At 54.0% G+C, this 14926-nt stretch overlaps 1 protein-coding gene across 1 annotated transcript in view; it reads right to left on the reverse strand.

Annotated features, from left to right (window-relative positions):
* Window positions 1-3191: 3191 nt before the first annotated feature.
* Window positions 3192-14926, reverse strand: part of LOC101645005 (40S ribosomal protein S11-like) — a 29862-nt gene continuing 18127 nt past the window's right edge. Inside the window, exon 2 of the mRNA XM_004707432.1 lies at window positions 3192-3303. Coding sequence (XP_004707489.1) covers window positions 3192-3303 — 112 coding nt within the window. The remainder of the gene's footprint in view (window positions 3304-14926) is intronic.

Raw genomic sequence — 14926 nt, forward strand, 5'->3', positions numbered from 1 at the left:
TGGGGGGCGAGCATCTCGAGGGCCGGGCACTCCTGGGGTGCGAGTCTAGGCGCGCCGAGGGATGGAGAAGCCCTCGGGAGCAGGGGCCGGCAGGCGGGGAAGAAGCGGCGAAACTGGGGGCCCCTCTAGCCAAGGTGACCTCCAAAGCAACCGCGGCCCGGTGCACAGTCGGACTCCCCCGGCCTCTAGCCGCGCGCCCCCCGCGCTCTGGAGACGGGCTCGGCACCACAGAAGCCTCCCGGCGCCCCCTGCTGGACCGCCTCCTACCCCACCTCTGGCTGCGACCCCTCCTGCAGGCGGCTGCTGGAACTTCAGGGGCCGTGCTGGAAACGCGGGGGGGCTGTGCTCAGCTGCCCGGTGGGACCCCCAAACCCAGGCCACGCATCCAGACTACTGCCCCTTCTCACGCCTGGCCGGGCGGCGCTGTTGCCACCTCTGGGACAGCCCGCCGCGCGCCAGCTCGGGTCCCATGCCCTCCTCGCCCCTCTGTGCCTGGCCTACCTGTGGGTTCTGTCCGCCTCTCCAGCTCTGACCCGCACCAACTCCGCCTGAGGCTGGGATCGCTCCTTCCCTCCGTTCCTCCCCTTCTGCGGCCCAGCCCTTCCTTCCCAAGGCTCTCCTGGGCAGGGGAAGGGGCGCTGAGCCGCCCGGGCCCTGTCTTCACTCCAGGCATTCCCGAGGCCGGGTTAGATGAGCAAGAAAGGGCGGACGTGCATCTCCTCCCTGTGGGCCACTGGGTTATGGGCAGAGTGGCAGGTAGGCACAGAGTTAAGAAGGAGACCCCACCCCACGTGGCAGGAATGACAAACCGGTTCCCCCACTTCCTGGACTACCCAGTTGCAGCTTTAATCTAGCACCTTCCACTTCTCAGCCCGCCCCCAGGCCTCTCCTGAGCCAGACACATTCCCAACTAGGGGCAAGGTCCCACATGCCCCTCCCCTGCATTAACTCAGGTGGCAGAGCCAAGGCTGCAGGACGTGGGGGTCCTTCCCAGCTCCAGCTGGACAGCCCAGGAGGGCAGCCAAGAGCCATGTCTCCAACCCACCATCTGGGCACACGACCCCAGCAGTCGGCACCCTGACTTCTCCCCTCCTGGGCCAGATGTCTCTCCCTCTGCCAACTGGATGGTGCCCATCTTCTGGCCTCTGAGCAAGCAGTGGGCACCCATCCAGCTCCTGCCTGGCTGTCTGCCCAGGATGGCATAGGAGGCAGCAGCCCAGTGGAGGGGAGGGTTCAGAGCGGGCAGGGGCAGCTTCCCCACAGCTGCGTGGACACCACTTTCCAAGTCTTTGGGAGCCCAGGGCCAGGGCATGAGCAGCTCCTCCATTCACTCGGGTCCTCTCTGGAAGGCCTCTTTCCTTCTCCACTTCATGCCCACATTGGCTTCCTGGTGGAGTCAGCTTTAGACTCTGGCTGCAAGGTGATTGGTTCAAACACAACAACTGCTCGGAGGGAGAGAGCTGAGGCTGCTGCCCCAGTAAAGATCTACCACCATGGAAGCCCTACATAGGATCTCTCTGAGCCGGAGTCATTCGGGTGGCAGTGGGCTTGGTTTAAGAGGAAGGGAGTCTGCAGATGTGGGTCTTTTGGGCCCTCTTCAAAGGTCAAGGAGTCTAGGCTCAGGCATGTCTGGCTACCTCCCCAACCTAGTAGCAACAAAGGTGAGGTCCAAACCCAGGTCTGCCAGATCCGATGGGAATCTGGGCTTCGAACGGGTTCGTTCTCACCCCACTCCCTGCCTGCTGAGAAATGGCATGTTAACAAGCTCCCCATCCTGAGGCCCTTAAAATGTGGGTCTGAAGGCAAATTCTCAGCAAGAGATAGGCCCAGCATGAAAAAGTAAGTCCTGTCCCGAAGCCCCCAACCTTTTTTCTTTTTTTTTAAACCACCACCTTCTTGAACCCTGTGGGCGACCTGGAGCAGGCAGCAGTCCCTGGCACACCAAAGTCCCACCAAATACGGTCGGTCACTGGGTGCAGAAAGGTGGCAGAGGCTTAGGACAGAGAGCTGTGGCGGGAACACAGCCCCGGGCATCATCTCCAGATGACCGGTGAGAAGATGCCCATCTCCCCAGATGAAGAGTTCTCTGCCCCGAAGACGCAGAGAGACACGAAGCAGCCTCTGACTAGGGGGCAGCCCAGGAGGGTCTGTGAGCCAGCCTGTCCCTGTAAGGCCCAGGAGCCCCAGCAATGGAGGACCATGCCAGCAATGTCAGCAAGACAAAGCATCCATCCTCCCCTCCCCTGGGTGACATCTCTCACCACCAGGACCTCCTCCAGGTGAGATCAAATCAAAACCAGGTCATCTGTTGTTATTCGTATAGCTCCCTTTCTAAGGGGAGAGGGTCCCTAGTGCAGGCCATCTTCAGAGCTTGTGAGCTCAGTTGGTCCCCTTCTCCCTTGGCTACCCAAAGGAGCCTCACTCCTCCCCACCTACTCTGGATAGTTGCCTCCCAGGGATCCCTCAGAGGACCTGAAAGGCTCCAGAGTGGGCTCGAAGATACAGGGTCAAGCATCATTGCCCCTCACTGACCACCCCCTGGCTCTCCCCCCACCCCTTCAGACCTCAAAAGGAGGAGCTCCTGGGGCCAGGGAGGGAGGCAGGGAGCACGTGGCACTTGATTAGGGCCAGGACGGCTCAGGGATTACTTCTCCAGCCTCAAGACCAGGATTGCTCCTGTGATCTGGCACGGTGCCCGGGCAAAACTTGTGCCAGCTGCTTCCACCTGAGATGCCTCAGGTGCCACCCCCACCCCCACTCTCATTCCTCAACAGGTAAATTCCCTCCCTTGGCCCCCCTCCCCGGCGGCATCCCTGGCACTGCTCTTGGTTCGGAAGGGTGCGGCTGGCATGTCTGGGGCCCGGGCACCTCAGATCACAACTAGCCCTCTTGCCCTTCCTGAACATTCCCACAGCTCCCCCAGCTGCTCTGTTCCTGGGAGGGAGGTGGTGCAAATTGCCAGCCTGCCTCTCCTTCCCCCCAGGAGCAGTGAGGAGCAGGGCGGGCACCCGGACCAGTATCTGGGGTCCTGGGGTGGACAGAGAAGGGGACATGGCCTTGGGGGTAGGCATCGAGCAAAGGGTGCTGTGGAAATTATGTGTGGGGCACTGTGCTGCTCACTCTGCCACTTGGATGACCCCCGTAGCCTTTAGGAAGTCCTGGGCCCATGGGGCAGAGGGAGAGCCACCGCCCTAGCCGTGGCAGAGGGTGAGTTGGTGGACCAGGGAGGTCCAGGGCAGGGAGGGGCTGGGGGCCTGGGATCTGGTCCTGTTCCGGGGAGGGGCCAGGGCCTTGACCTGGCACCTGGAGCAACAATTGGAGTGGGAGGGGACATGGAGGGCCTGCCACTGCCCAGAGCCTTTTTCTGGAGCTTCTGGTTGCGGCTAATACTCCAGCATCCCTGAACCTCTGCTGTCTCCAACTCCCACCCTCTCATTCCCCCTCCTATCCCTCAGGAGAAGAGCAAACCACCGCAAATTTCAAAAGACCCTCCCCCATTCCCTGTGGGTCCCCCCTCCCTGCTTGTTATTGTCATGAATGCTAATGATGATCAATAATTGATGCCTTCTTTAGCACATCAAACCCACTTTCTTTCCATAGAGTGGAGAAAGTTGGAGCGTGGTTCCCTGGGGTCCTGACTGAAGCCAGCCCCCTACAAAGCAGCCTGCAGCCTGTGGTGTCCAGGAAGGGGTGGCCTCCTGTTAGAGGGGCTTGCATCTGATGCCCCTCTCGGATGGCCAGACTCTGCCTTCCCCATCAGAAGGCACAGTGCGCTCTTCCTTCAAGCCGCGAGCTTGCTTCTAAGGCTGGCGCTGTCTCTTTCACTAAACAAGGGCTCCCCCTTAGGGTGAGGTAGAGGCTCTAAATGAAGTGGGCTCCGGACCATCTGGAGGGCTTACTAACACTGACGGAGGTGGGGGGGGCTGGTGGGCTTCATCCCTGGAGAGTCCTTAAACCTGAGATAGGCCACAGGATTAGTTCCATCACTAACCAGTTCTCAACTGGTGCTCCTGCTACTGATTGGGGACCGCACTTTGAGACTCCAGTCCTCTGTGCTTTCCTAGTGGAGAGCAGCCTCCACTAGCAAATCACCCCCTGGGGCTCACAGTGCAAACGCCCACCCAGCCAGCACAACAGCGCCCCTGGTCACTTCCCTGCTCCCCGGACCTGGACCTGGGTTTTGGGAGCAGTGGTGTCCCGTAGCTGGATCTCCACTTTCCACTCAAGCCTATGTTCATCCGACAACCGTACCCAGAGCCCCGGCGGCAGCTGTCAGGAGCAGGCCTTGCAAGAGGCCGTTCATCTTGGATCTTGCTAAGATGTTGGATTTGGACTCAGTATGTCTGGGAGAGAAATGCAAATTCTCAGCAAGGGGGTCAGACTGGAATGAACCGGCTGGAAGACCACGGGACAGTTCCTAGAAAAGTGTGAGGGTGGATTCACATGAGACAGCAGCCCCACTGCCTGGTGTGTCCCCACAAAGAACGGAGGGCCAGGAATGGTCCACAAGCACAAGCACAGGCCTGGTTGTAGCAGCATTATCAGAGATAGCCCCAAGGTAGAAACCGCTTAAATCAGACATGCCCATGCAATGAAATATCATTATTCAGCTATTGTGTTAGTCTGGGTAGACTAGAGAAACAAATCCATGACACACATATGTGTATAAGAAAGAGATTTATATACAAGAACAATTGAACATTGAGAAATCAGCCCAGTCCAGATCAAGTCCCTAAATCCAATATTAGTCCATATGTCCAACACTAATCTATGAGGTCCTCTTCTGATGCACGAAACACACGCAATGATGCCGAATGCAGGACGATCACAGGCCAGTGGGTGGGAAGTCCTGGATCCAGTGGTGTTGTAAGCATTTCAGCGCTGGCAGGGGTCTCCACGTGGCTTCTCCAGCACCCAGGGCTGCATCAGGGTAGGTCCATGTGGCTTCTCCTCAGGGATGTCTCACAGGGAGTGAGCTTTGCCACAAGGGAGAGTCTCCAAGGGAGTGAACCAAGAGAGATAGAGAAGTGTCTTCTGCCTCCAAGGAGGAAAAACAGGAGTTCCCAGAACTCTCAGGAGAAGGCCATGCCCACACAGAGGCCTCATTGGTTATATTTTGATTGACAGGCCAGACTCCACCCCTTCACTCGTCATCCTCTGAAATTGACACCAGATAATGTAACTACCATAGCCATCAAAAGGAACGACGTCTCGAAGCTCGAGACAATGTGGCTAAACTTCCAAAACATCACCCTAAATGAAGAACCAGACACCAAAGGTCACCCGCTCCCGCTGTGTGATGTAACTGCAGTAGGTCCCCCTATGGAGATGCTGATCGGTGGATGCTAGGGACTGTGGGTGCCGGAGAGACAGGAGAGCTGCTGGATGGGGTACAGGGCTTCCTCTGGGGATGATGAGAAAGCTTTAGAACGAGATAGAAGTGGGGGGGTGGTTGCAAGGTGTTGAGAATGCACTAACCAATCACGGAATTGTGTGCTAGCCCTCGTGGTCTAGTGATTACCAGGCCAGCAGTTTGAAACCAGCCTCTCCGAGGGGAAAAGACGAAGCTTTCTACTCCTGTAGAGTTCCCGTCTCAGAAGCCCACAGGGCAGTTCTCCCTGGACCTGTTGGGTCACAATGAGTCAGAAATGACTTGCTGGCTGTGAGTCTGGTTTTTGGTTTTGGAGCTTAAATTCTGAGCACCTCCTTTGCAGAAAGTTATGGACGACAGGGAAGGGACCCAAAATCCACATGGGGAGTCCCCACACAGAGTAAGCCTGCCTGGAATCCCTTCTGACCATGAACGAGGGCTGAGAACAACCTTGCCCTCAGGCAGAGTGTACCAAACACTGGGTCACCTCCACCCTTCTCCAGCCAGCCCAGGGAAGGGCAGGGTGCCTTAGGGGCTGGCCTGGGTCTCTCCTGGATGGACACAACTGGGGGTGGCATAGTCATGAATCATGCTCTATCAGTTGTGCCCTGACTGCCTTAGCCGGAAGACCCTGGACCAATTTGTAAACTCTCCTACCTAATATCTAACCTAATGTTCCCAGCAGGATCCTATTTCTGCTTCTGAAGTCCTAGTTGTAACTGTGATGTATTGACCTGCGAGTGATCATGAATTGGGGCATTTCCTGTGTTCCATGCCCTGTTCGCCGCATTGGCTTCATGTTAGTGGACTCCTTCATCCAGATGATGTGTTTCTGTCTTTGTCCCACTTAAGACTTCATGAATGTTCTTGTTAAACTATATTAGAGATTGGGGTCTCTTGTACCCTAAAACACCATAATGGTTACTTGTATGTTGTGTGAATTTCTCCTCAATAAATAAACAGGAATGGAACTAGGAAGGAGCTCCATGGAGCTGTCTGATAAGCACTGGACTGCTAACTGCAGAGTCAGCGGTTCAAACATATCAGCCCCTCCAGGAAAGGAAACTGAGGCTGTCTGCTCCTGTAAAGATTCACAGCCTCTCAGGAGGAAAGAAAAGAAAGAAAGAAGAAGAAGATAGTAAAAAAAATATATATATATGTATAAATATAGATATATGAATCTGTACATATATAATTATATAAATGTAGGTGTATTATCTATACATGTACATATATGTAAATAAACTAAGGAAGCAGATGGACTTTGGGCCTCTACTAAAATCTTAACTCAGTAGAAGAATAGTTTGTTCTAATAATGTGGCCCTGTTCTAATAATCTTCCCAACACAATCGCTAAAGACAAAATGATTACATAAGAAAATATGGTGAAGAAAGCTGATGGTGCCCGGCTATTAAAAGATATAGCATCTGGGGTCTTAAAGGCTTAGAGTTAAAAACAAGCAGCCATCTAGCAGGGAAGCAATAAAGTCCACATGGAAGAAGCTTGTGCGATCATGAGATGTTGACAGAAGAGGTATCAGAAGTTCAAAAACAAGCAACCAAATTGATGTGAGGTGTGGATGTAGTGGAGACCCCAAACCAACCTGTAAGATAATCGGACAGTCCCTTTCAGAAGGGCCGACACAGAAGGAATGATAAATCCAGGGTGCGGTAGAGCATTGCTAAAACACAGAACTATCCTTTGGTTCTTTAATATTCCTTCCCTACCATTTTCCCCTCCCCTCACTATTAAGGCTTATGTTTTACTTCATTAATATTGTTGGACCTGCGTGTGTTCATTTGTATAATTTAGATCATTCGATGCAGGAATGCCAGGATGGATGACCCTTCAGAAACAGCAATGGGAGTAATGATTCCCTGAGGATACAGGAAGACAGGGGGTTGGGGGAAAGGGAAGGAGGAACTGATGGTCATGATAACTGTATAAGCCCACTTGAGGGGAGCATATAACAGAAATGTAGGTGGATGGATATATTGGATGGGGTGAGATATGGCTGTAAATATATTATAACAACAATAATAGAATATTAATATATAACAATAGCAATAAGGGTTCCTGGGGGGAAGGATTGGGAGGGAGGGGGTAAAGGGGAGCTGACATCAAAGAGTTCAAGAAGAAAGAAAATGTTTTGAAACTGATTGTAGTAGCAATTGTACAATTGTGCCCGATCCATTTGAATTAGGGAATGGGATGATAGCTGCAAGCGCTCCCAATAAAGTGACAAAACACGAAGATTCAGAGCCTCTGACATGCCGTGTCCCAGGACTGACTCCATGGCATCCGGTTTGGCGCTTGGGTTTGGGGATGGAACGAGGAACTTTCCAGGGAGTTTCAGGAACTGAGTCACCTGCAGGTTTCAGAGTCAAACCTTCTCTGGAACTGAGCTTGTGGCCTGACCTCCACTCGGCCTTTCCGATGGCCTGGGTACTCTGAAGCCTGTAGGCAGATGCTTCCAGGACTCTGGAATGCCGTCTTCAGGGACCCAGGCTATGAGCCCCAGCCTCCTCCTCCGCCTGGCTCCTGCTCCCAGGAGCCTCCCTCTCAGGTTCCAGCAGAGGAAGAGAGCAGGCAGCTGCATGGGCTTCGCAGCTTCCAGCACGCCATCTGCCCCAGCCGCAGGCACACCCCTCCCCGATCTTGCTCCAAACTTAGCTTTAGCAAGTCCTCTGGTTTCTGCACCAGCAATTATTTTAAGCAGCCCCTCACGGAGCCCCCTTCTCCTCCACTGGCTGGAATCTCACACTCCCCCAATTCCCTTCCCCAGAGAGGTACGCGCTGGGCTGCTGGCAGAGAGGGAAGGATCCCAGGAGGAATTGGCCATGTGCTCTGCTCCCTCAGCTCTAAAGCCACTCAACGTTGCCCTTCGCTGACTCTTCTCAGAGCCCTTTGAGGTCCTGACAAGAGGTTCTGCACACATTGAGGCGCTAACCAGAAGGTTAGCAGTTCGAAGCCACCAGCCACCCTGAGGGAGAACGATGAGGCTTTCTGCTCCGTAAAGAGTGACAGTCTTGTACAATTCATTGGAGAATAAAATGAAAAAGGGTTCTACCAGAAAGAGTGTGAGCAGCGCTGCCTCAGGAGTCCTGCCCAGTTAACAGCTGCAGCTTGACACGCCAGCCTCTAAATACCCAGCCTCATCTCTGGCTGCCACTAGCACCATCACACGCAATGGCGCTCTCTCTCTCTCTCTCTCTCTCTCTCTCACTCGCGCACACACCCACCCACACAGCACAGCACATGTGTCCTGTGTTCTCACCCATGCCTTCGCCCATGCCCTTCCCTCCTTCCCTACCCTGGACAGTCCTTTCCAATACCTGCACCTGTTGGTACCTGACTCCCACTTCGAGGCACAGCTCAAATTCCATTTCCTCAGCAAAGCCTCCCAGGTCCCTACCTGCCTCCTCCCACATGCACACACAGAAACACATCTGAACCCGCCCTCCCCTCCCTCAAGCTTCCATAACCCCATTAGCTCTCTGTGTGGCCACCAGTCCCTTCCTCACCCTGTGCCTCGGGTCCCCTCTGGCCTCGCCATCTTCCGGAGCACTAAGCGCTGTGCTTCGGGGATTTGTATTCTGTCAGCCTCCTTCACCCTCTCCTGGGCCCATGTCGTGGCTGCCCCTCCTTGTCAGCCCATCTCCTGGGTGGGTTCTTCCCAAGTGTGGGATGACCCAGTGGGCAAGGTGAGCCAGGGTTACTCACTAATCTGTAGGGAACAACTTCACATTGTTACCCCACATCCGAGCTGCATCTCTCTCTCTCCACCCCACAAGCACCTTCCTACAGAACCAAAGCCCCTTTGTAAGTGGACTGTCGCTGATGGGGGCAGTACCTCGTAAGTAAGGCCAGCCACAGACCCCCCTCAGCAGAGTCGTGCAGTCACCCTCGTAAGCCCGTGTTTACATGGTTTTGGGGGGCAATCCACCCCAGTCCCTCTTTCTTCAGCCTGCATCCCACCTCCCTGCAAGGGCTCTGCCCTCCTTCTCTGCGGATGGATCCAGGGGGGCAGTCAAACGATGTTACAGCCCTGGCGGTTCACTGCCCTAATAACTGTTTAACTCTCAAAAGACCGATACACGCCATGGACATTTATTATTTCATCCAATTAATAGTTAAATAAGAACAAAAGAGGTAACACAAAACTAGATGACGTTATAAGAAAGAGTTTTTAAATATTAATGAAAATTATTAAATGATACGGGACCAAAAAGAACCCAAACAAACTCAATGAAGCTGCTTTTTAAGATATTTCCATATTGCTTCGGATTGGGGACCTCACTTGCAGGATTCTCCGCTTTTGTTAGGAAGCTTAGCTCCCTCTAAGTTTTTATGCCTCTGGATGGAGTGAACTTTATTTACTTCAGGCTGCTGCGCAGACAGACATCAAACAGGAGCGAGGAACGTGAATTTGTTTTTTCCACACAGGGTGGCTGCCCTGCCGCCCATCTGAGAGCACCCTGTGCCAAGCAAGTGCCACTGGAAAGAACCTTCACGGCAATCACCTTTGGTCCATTCCTTCACCCACCCTGGGCTCTGTCCTCACTCACGCTGCCCCCTTGTGTCCCGGAGAAGGACTGCCCCACTGGCTTTGCTCCTGGTCACCTTTGCAGAAGGAGCCCTGGAAGCATAGTGGTTATGCACTGGGCTGCTAACCTCAAGGTCAGCAGTTCGAAACCACCAGCCGCTGTGAGGGACAAAGGTGAGGCTTTCTCCTCCCGTGATGAATTAAACTCTCAGAAACTCACTGGGGCAGTCCTGACCTATAGGGTCACTGAGTTGGAACCGACCTGCAGGCGGTACGCCTGGTTGTCATTGTGGTTTGGGGTTTTTTCCCCTCACCTTTGCAGAAGCGGCTTGCCCGACCTTTCTTCCAAGGAGCGGCAGCCAATTGGAACTGCCAGCCTCTGGGGCTAGAAATGAATGATGTGCAAGACCACCAGGGCTTTTTCTAAAGAAAGTGTACTTAGATGTTGAGTAAGAAGTCCCTTTTCCATGCGAGGCCAGATTCCAAAGGGAATCACAGTGGGAGGGTGGTTGTCTCGCCACTTCTGGAGTCCCTGGAGTTGTTGACGCATCAACAAAGTGACCTGGAGGCTGTCTGTGTCACCACGCATGAGGGTGGCCTGTTGATGGATCCCTGGGTGGGCCATGTGCAGAGCGGGAGAAATGTCGGTAGTTATTTGATGCCGGACCGTGCCAGCAGTATCTGTGGAATAAGTTCCTAGAAATGGAATTACTGGATGAAAAGTACAGACTTTAAAGGTGTCTGAAACGTGGATTGCTATTCCTGAGTTTGCCCTGATTCGTGGGCCAACCATAACCAGTCTCTCCAGATGCGGCCATTTAGTCCTCTCATTTGTGCCCCGGGGGAAACTGAGGCGGGAAAGGTTCTCCGGGGCATCTAAAGTCAAGCAAGGAACCTATAACCAGGAAGAAGCCCAGTTTCACCTGCGTTGGGGGGAAATGCCCTCAGGCTGTGCTCTCCTTGAGTAACCTGGGGAAAGAGGGACTGTTTCACGTAAAAATAGAGAAATCAAAGTAACCATCACTCTGGGTCCAGAGCAGGAACGGGTTAGAGACCACCCAGGTCTAAAACAGCTAGAGACTGACATTAGCCCGCAGTGTGAACTTCCTGCCAGTTTGGGCAGGATGATGAAGGCCAGGCGCCGGGGAAGAAGTTCAGGATGACTCCCTCCTCAGAAATCATTAAACCTGGATTAAGGGTGGCGGCTGCGCTGAGCAGGGGACCACTGAAACAGGCTCAAGTGGGCACTGCCCAGCCAGGAGAAGCCTGCCAGTCAGCACTAACTGGATTAATGAGGCCGGGCTTTCTGGCTTCAGACCATTCCCATGATCCACCACTTCAGGAGGCAAGCGAGAATGGATTAGCCCCTTTCGCTGAGGAGGAACGCGAAAGCTCAGAGAAAGTTTTAACATTTTGCGAGAGGCTTCACAGGTGAACCAGGACTTGAACCCAGGCCTTCAGTTCCAAATTCCATGAGATGGCTGAAGCTTCCCAAGATGAGCCCCAGGGCATCTTCCCTTGGTTCTTCTACCAACTTCCCCAGACAGGCTGCCCCATCCCCCACCTCGTTGCAAACACCTCCAACCACACAGCCCAGAACAGGGCCGTGGTGCTGCTGGGAGAGGCTGCAGATCCCTCTCCTGTCTACCAACTGAGCTGAGGGAGGAAGGAGGAGGTGGGAAGAGGCCCCAAACTCCCATCTCCCTCGTCCTCACCCATCTCAGTCTCAGACTTTCTCGTGATAGGAAACTAGGCCAGTTTAGAATATGTCACAGATATTTTCAACATCCCCATCTGCACTGTAGCATCGCACAGAGCCAAGCAGGGGTGGAGCCAGCGCCTTCCCGCAGATGAGCCCTGTACCTGCTCCCTCTGGGATTCAGAGCCAAGATGGGGGGCTGGGGAGGGACATGGGAGACCCCTGAGGGCACTGGGCAAATGTATGTCCAGCTTGGACCAGGCAGGCCGAGAGACCAGCCACGTCTCTGCCCTCTTTCCAAAGAAGGGGAGGCAAGGCTTCTGTGGCCTGCAGACACAGGCCTCCTGCCCCCGTGAGCCAGACTGGAGCTGGAGCCCCGAGGCAGGAGCAAGTAATTCTGCAGGGCGAGGGGTCTGGGTGGCTCATGGGAGCAGTGCCTGGGGTTTGAGACGGAACTTGGAAGGAGGGCAGGACTTGGCTGGTGGGTAAAGATGGGAGCGCGTGGTCACCGCCCAGGAAGGACATGGGAAAAGTCAGGGCCAGCCTGGGCCTTGCTGCAGCAGGAGGGGCCGGGTTGAGGGGTGGCCGGGTCAAGGGTAGACCAGCACTGGGTTACTGCTCAAGATGAAATCCCAGCTGAGGCGCTCCGTGTGCCCTGCAGGTGCCCCCAGGGGCTTCCCAGGGACCTGACTCAGAAAGAAGCCCTTGCTGTGGGCCCGGAGGGGGCGGGGGTGGGGGTGGGTGGGGGTGGGGAGTGAATGAATATCCTCTCCACCACCTGTCACCCTGACTTTGCTGCCCTCCAGTGCCCTGTCGAGGGACCTCTCCGGAACGGAGAGGGAGCGCAATGTGAGAAATGGATCTCTTGCAGTGGTCTTGGAGTTGTGTTAGCCTCAAGGGTGGTGGAGGCCAGGGTGGGCGTTGCCTTTCAAGAGGTTCTCCTGGAAAGCCTGGTAGAGGAGACACCCGGGCACCTCAGCAGCCACTGCCCAGCCTGGCTGCATGGGCATCCCTGCCATGGACCCAAGACGCAGAATGCCTTCCCCTCTGTATCGAGGTGGAAACAGAAGCTCGGGGAAGTAGCATCTCTTCACCCAAGACCCACAGCATGGAAGTGAGATCAGACTCAGAGTCCCGGGGGAGCCAATTACAGGGCTCAACGTATAACCTCCTCCCTGGGGGACAGACAACGGAAAAGTGGGTGAAGGGAGACGTCAGACGGTGTAAGATGTGACAAAATAATAATTTATAAATCATCAAGGGTTCATGGGGGAGGGGGGAGCGGAGAGGGAGGGGGAAAAATGAGGAGCTGATGCCAGGGACTTCCATGGAGAGCAAATGTTTTGGGAATGATGAGGGTCACGAATGTACAAATGTGCTCGACACAATGGATGGCTGGATGGCTTGTGATAAGAGCTGTATAAGCCCCCAATGAAATGATTTAAAAAAAAAGAAGAAAGCTCCCTCTTCTCTGAAGCCCGGCCCAGCCCCTCATGTTTCACCGTCCCTCCCAGAGAAGATCGAAGCCTCTTCAGCCTTCGTTGCTTCCTCCCCCTCTCCACCCCGGACCAGGCCCCAAGGACCCACAGCAATCCCATCAGATGAGGAAGGCGAGGCAGAGACGTGAGGTGCCATTTCCAAGGCCTCCCACCCAAGCCCACACTGGGCCGGCAGGTCTTCATCTGAATGAAGAGCTTCCGTTATTTGAGAGACATGGTTAAAAGGAGGAGGAGCCGAGTCACCGGCTGGGGAGGGACGGTCTTGCAGACCGTCTCAGAGCCCCCGGGCAGTTCCCCGGGGTCCTGCAGGGTCGCTATGAGTCCAGGGCGGTGGGACAGGGGACGCAGAGCTTTTATCCCCATACCACACAGGACTCTCACCAGGCAGGAGGAAAACAAGCACCTCAATTTTGAGAACTATTTGAACAAACCGCTCATCAAAGAAAATAAATGCATGGCGAATGAGCATTTGGAGGGGGGGACCCTCAGCATTATTAGTAGTCAGGGAAAGGCAAGGCCATTGTCACAGTGGCTCAGGGATGTTGTCCAAGATGTGGAGAACAGGGACTCTCACGCACTGCTGCTGGGAACATACCGTGGACCCATCATTTTGGAAATCCGCTTGGCAGTTAGCTTCCCACACTGTGAACTGCTCACCAGGAATGCCAGCACAAACAAGCCCCGTACCCCGATGTCCACAGCATCTTTATTTGTCATAGCCCCAACCTGACAGCTGTCACACGGGGTCTCAATGAGCTCTGGGGGCCTCTCACCACCACCGAGGGGGACAGGGGCACTTGGTGTTTGGAACGCGCTGGAGCTCTCTCCGTGGTCATAGAAGATTGACACGGACTAGTGTCAGTCTAGTGGCACAATGGTTAAGAGCTCAGCCGTTCACCCAAAAGTTGCCAACCACCCTGTGGGAGGAAGATGTGGCAGTGCTTCTGCAGAGATTTACAGCCTGGGGAACTCCCTGGGGAAGTTCCGCTCTGCCCCTATGGGGTAGGGCCCTCTCTGCTCAGAAGCAAGGCTGGCCAAAGGGTTTGGTTTGGGGGCGTGGGGTGGGGTTGAACGGTACGTGGTATCACTGAGCTGTACATAGTAGATAAAAAGGCAAAATGACAAAATGCCATATATAATTTTACGACAAAACAGCAGCTAAAAATAAAAACAAAACCAAAAAGGTTACAGCTATTGATTCTACATGAGTGTTTACCCCTCAGGAGGTCAGGTTGCTTTTTCTGTTTTGATTTGTTTTGGTTCAAATGTTTAAACTCGCTGCCATCAAGTTGATCCCAACTCCTATCGGCCCTTTGGATTTCGGAGACTGTAAATCACTACACGAGCAGACAGCCTCAACGTTCTCCTGCTGAGCAGCTGAGGGATTTGAACTGCTGATCTTGACATATGTGGAAGCTAGATAACTTTATGTCAGCTTGGAATTTTTATGAAAGTGTAGGTGTGGGGGTAAACAATCTGGAGGAGAAAACAACAGGACTGACAGTTTGGCGTTGGGGGGATATGGGAGGGGGGGAGGCAGGGGAAAGGAAGTGGTTGTTAACAAACCCAGAGACAAGGGAACAGCAAGTGATCCAAAATTGATGGCAAGGAGGGTGTAGGAGGCCTGGTAGGGCTTGATCAAGGGCAATGTAACTGAAAGGAATTACTGAAACCCAAATGAAGGCTGAGCACGATAGTGGGACAAGAGGAAAGTAAAAGGAAATAAAGGAAAAAACTAGGAGGCAAAGGGCATTTATAGATGTCTAAATACAGACATGTACATATGTAAATATATTTATATATGAGGATGG

Source organism: Echinops telfairi, unplaced genomic scaffold (genome assembly GCF_000313985.2).
Source record: "Echinops telfairi isolate 266 unplaced genomic scaffold, ASM31398v2 ScPeMD7_7458;HRSCAF=8496, whole genome shotgun sequence".
NCBI lineage: Eukaryota > Metazoa > Chordata > Mammalia > Afrosoricida > Tenrecidae > Echinops > Echinops telfairi.